This window comes from Lathyrus oleraceus, chromosome 7 (assembly GCF_024323335.1).
Source record: "Lathyrus oleraceus cultivar Zhongwan6 chromosome 7, CAAS_Psat_ZW6_1.0, whole genome shotgun sequence".
In the NCBI taxonomy this organism is placed as follows: Eukaryota; Viridiplantae; Streptophyta; class Magnoliopsida; order Fabales; family Fabaceae; genus Lathyrus; species Lathyrus oleraceus.
The window spans coordinates 317,096,517-317,100,062 of NC_066585.1; the positions used below are offsets into that span (position 1 = coordinate 317,096,517).

The 3,546-nt window shown below is 25.0% G+C and overlaps 1 protein-coding gene across 1 annotated transcript; it reads right to left on the minus strand.

Moving 5' to 3' along the window:
- Positions 1-1,531: 1,531 nt before the first annotated feature.
- On the minus strand, positions 1,532-2,029 carry LOC127103600 (pectinesterase inhibitor 2). The gene has a single exon (XM_051040854.1). The coding sequence runs from the start codon at positions 2,027-2,029 to the stop codon at positions 1,532-1,534; it is 498 nt and encodes a 165-aa protein (XP_050896811.1).
- Between the last annotated feature and the right edge of the window lie 1,517 nt (positions 2,030-3,546).

The following is a 3,546-nucleotide window of genomic DNA, read 5'->3' on the forward strand; positions in this document are numbered from 1 at the left end:
TAGATATAAAGAGGAAGGAAAAAAAAACTGTGGCAATTTTAAATTGGAAGAGAGATTGTTATCAATTTATAGGTGTATTCCATATTTGTGTTGGAGGAATTTTTCAATAAGGAGCATGTGAGAGTTCGTTTTTTAGAGCAACACCTTTTTTAGAGATATATCATATATTTATCCAAAATCTTAAGGTGATACGTGGATGAATTCTTTCATTTATAAATGCTAAGTCTCTATATTTCCAACAAATATAAGAATATTACCCATATTACTCAAACTTGCCAAAAGTATTGATTTTACATTTTTAATATAATATCTTCAAGGACCAAGTGATATAAACAAAATTGCAGTGAAAAAAAAATTGGGAATTAACTAAAAGAAAGAGAAAAAGAAAAATAATTAATTTATAAGTAAAAGAAAATGAGAATTAGTTTACAATGAAAAATAAGGAAGTTACTAACCACTCAATTTTGTAATTGAGGTAAGTTATCAAAAACACAATTTTTTAATTATATTATCACTTCAAAATGTATTTCTTTTATATATTAATTTTAACACGAGATATGATATAAACGAAGAACACATGAAGCTGATAAAGAGAAGAAGGGTTAAAAAAATAATTATTAACATTATTCTCATTTTCTTTTTCTCTAATATTTTTGCTTTTGCTCCATTGTCTGATTCAAAATCCACATTCTATAGTTTTTATGTTACTCTGGTTGATTGTTGTTCGTAGGATGAATGGAAGGACTAATGTTGTCATGTGTTTAAAAATCATTTTCTGTTGACCAATTGATAATAGGACAAGTCATATCTAATCTATTTGTGCTGCTATATACTCACTAATATTAAATATTAATTGGTTATATAATATTGTGAGAGATGCTTGGCATGAGAGTGCATTGTTGGAAGCATTTTGTTTTTAAAGTTTGACGGAGATATTATGATGATCAATGATACAACTAAGCATTTGCGATAGTTTCCAATCATTTACATTCAAATATTATTATACCTTCAACTTACTAACATCTTTTTAATTTCTTAAGTGGAGGGAGAGAAAGGGGGAAGAAAGGAGTATATATATATATATATATATATATATATATATATATATATATATATATATATATATATATATATATATATATATATATATATATATATATATATATATATATATATATATATATATATATATATGAGTGCATATCATAAAATTTACACACAAAAAAGTAATTTTACCGTCTTGAATGAACTAAAAAAGACTGATAAACAGGTTTGGGAGTGCCAATTTGGACGTTAATAACCATAAATAAGATTTATGATAATCAAAATTCTAATACAAATTTAAGAATTTGAAATAATTCACATAATTAAAATACAAATCATGATATATTATTCATTTATTATATTTATAGATAGATCAAGAACCATACACTTGAGGTTGTAAATAAATACAAATTGTAAAGCTAGCAAATATGCAGGCTTGTATCACTCAAGTTTATGTATGATAACACTTATTATAACAACAACTTGATTAAGAACATTGGCATTTTTTGGCACCATGATATGGAGGTTCATCAGGACCACCTCCATTTAGACAATAATCAATATAAGATGTTATACGATCCGCAGAATGAAACATCTCGTCATATTCTCTAATCTTCAACATATCACCAAAATAGTGAATAGTATGAATAATATCCTTAAAATAAGTTAAACATTTCTTGTAAGGAATTTGTGCCTCAACATCCCTACCAGTTTGTGCGATTAACCGTTGGATTAGAATGATGGTGTTGGTGGTGTTGGAACGAACCACATCAAGAGTGTATTGTGCAAGGCTCACAAGATCTTGACCTACACCGCCAGGCTTTGAATTCAGAAGGTTCGTACAAAATGAAACATCATTTGTTTGTTTGCAAATAGCATCCACGTCCACAACTTTGATTGTATAGGAGGATGTAACTGAAACAAGAAAAATCACCACAAACAAAGAGAAACGTATCATCTTAAAGTTTGTCTCAATTCTATTCATGTATTGAAAACAAAAATAGAGTATATAATATACCATTATAATTCTTAGTCATTTAATTTTATTTAATTCTATTTAATTCAATGAATACAATTGCAAAGAATTATATAAAGTAGCTGAATTCAAACATTGACCGAAGTATTGAAAAGAAATATTTATACTCTGATAAAAACTATAATATTAGAATTTTTTTACTTTTTCCTTTTTAGAAAATCAATATATTTTGCATTATTTTTTTAAAATAAAGACATGTCTTGCATCAATAAAAAATACAAAAGCACTTGCTATTTCTAATATTTTTATTTCTGTCAACAAAAAAATCCAATAAAATTTATTGCCGCATAATCAAACAAAAATTCATAATAAAATATCTTATAATTCTTATAGAAAATAGCAAACTATAATTGTCCAATATTAAAATAAAATTGTTGATAAATATCCCACAATGCATTAAACAACAAAATTGGATGATAATATAAAATATCAAACAATTATCCAACAAAAATAGACAAATAAAGAAATATATATATATATATATATATATATATATATATATATATATATATATATATATATATATATATATATATATATATATATATATATATATATATATATATATATATATATATATATATATATATATATATATATATATATATATATATATATATATATATATATATATATGAGATTAATTGAAATACACTGTAAGTGTAAAAGGGTTTTACACCCTCAATTAATTATAGATGTTGGATATTAAAAGAAGTTTAACTTTTATTTTAAAAATCTATAAAGTATTAGTAATAAAAACGGGTGATGGTGATGAACCGACGGTGTAAAATTTTTTACACTGACAGTGTATAATAATTAATATCTCTCTCTCTCTCTCTCTCTCTCTCTCTCTCTCTCTCTCTCTCTCTCTCTCTCTCTCTCTCTCTCTCTCTCTCTCTCTCTCTCTCTCTCTCTCTCTCTCTCTCTCTCTCTCTTCTCTCTCTCTCTCTCTCCTCTCTCTCTCTCTCTCTCTCTCTCTCTCTCTCTCTCTCTATATATATATATATATATATATATATATATATATATATATTATATATATATATATAATATATATATATATATATATATATATATATATATATATATATATATATATATAATATATATATATATATATATAGCGATTCCGATGAGAACTAATAAATATTGAAAAATGAGAACTATTAATATCAATCGTCAGATTTAATTGATATGTAAGATTTCAAAATTCCATATCAAGATCACCTAATTGACGTATAAGATTTAATTGTTTTATTGTAATAAAAAAACAAGTGATTTAGGGATTCCAGATTGTTACAAAAGTTGCACTGGCCATCAGTATTAATGTCGGTTTTTTTAATTATGTCTTTCATTTGTAGACGCTTGATGACTTCTCGACAAGTGTACCGATAATGTCAAAGTAATAAAAAAGTTTGAATCCACAAGGATTGTCTCCAAACAAGACAAAATGTGTGCAATTTATA

What these genes read in the sequence shown, in the direction of transcription:
- LOC127103600 (XM_051040854.1), bottom strand. Translation starts at nt 2,029, where the DNA reads ATGAATAGAATTGAGACAAACTTTAAGATGATACGTTTCTCTTTGTTT.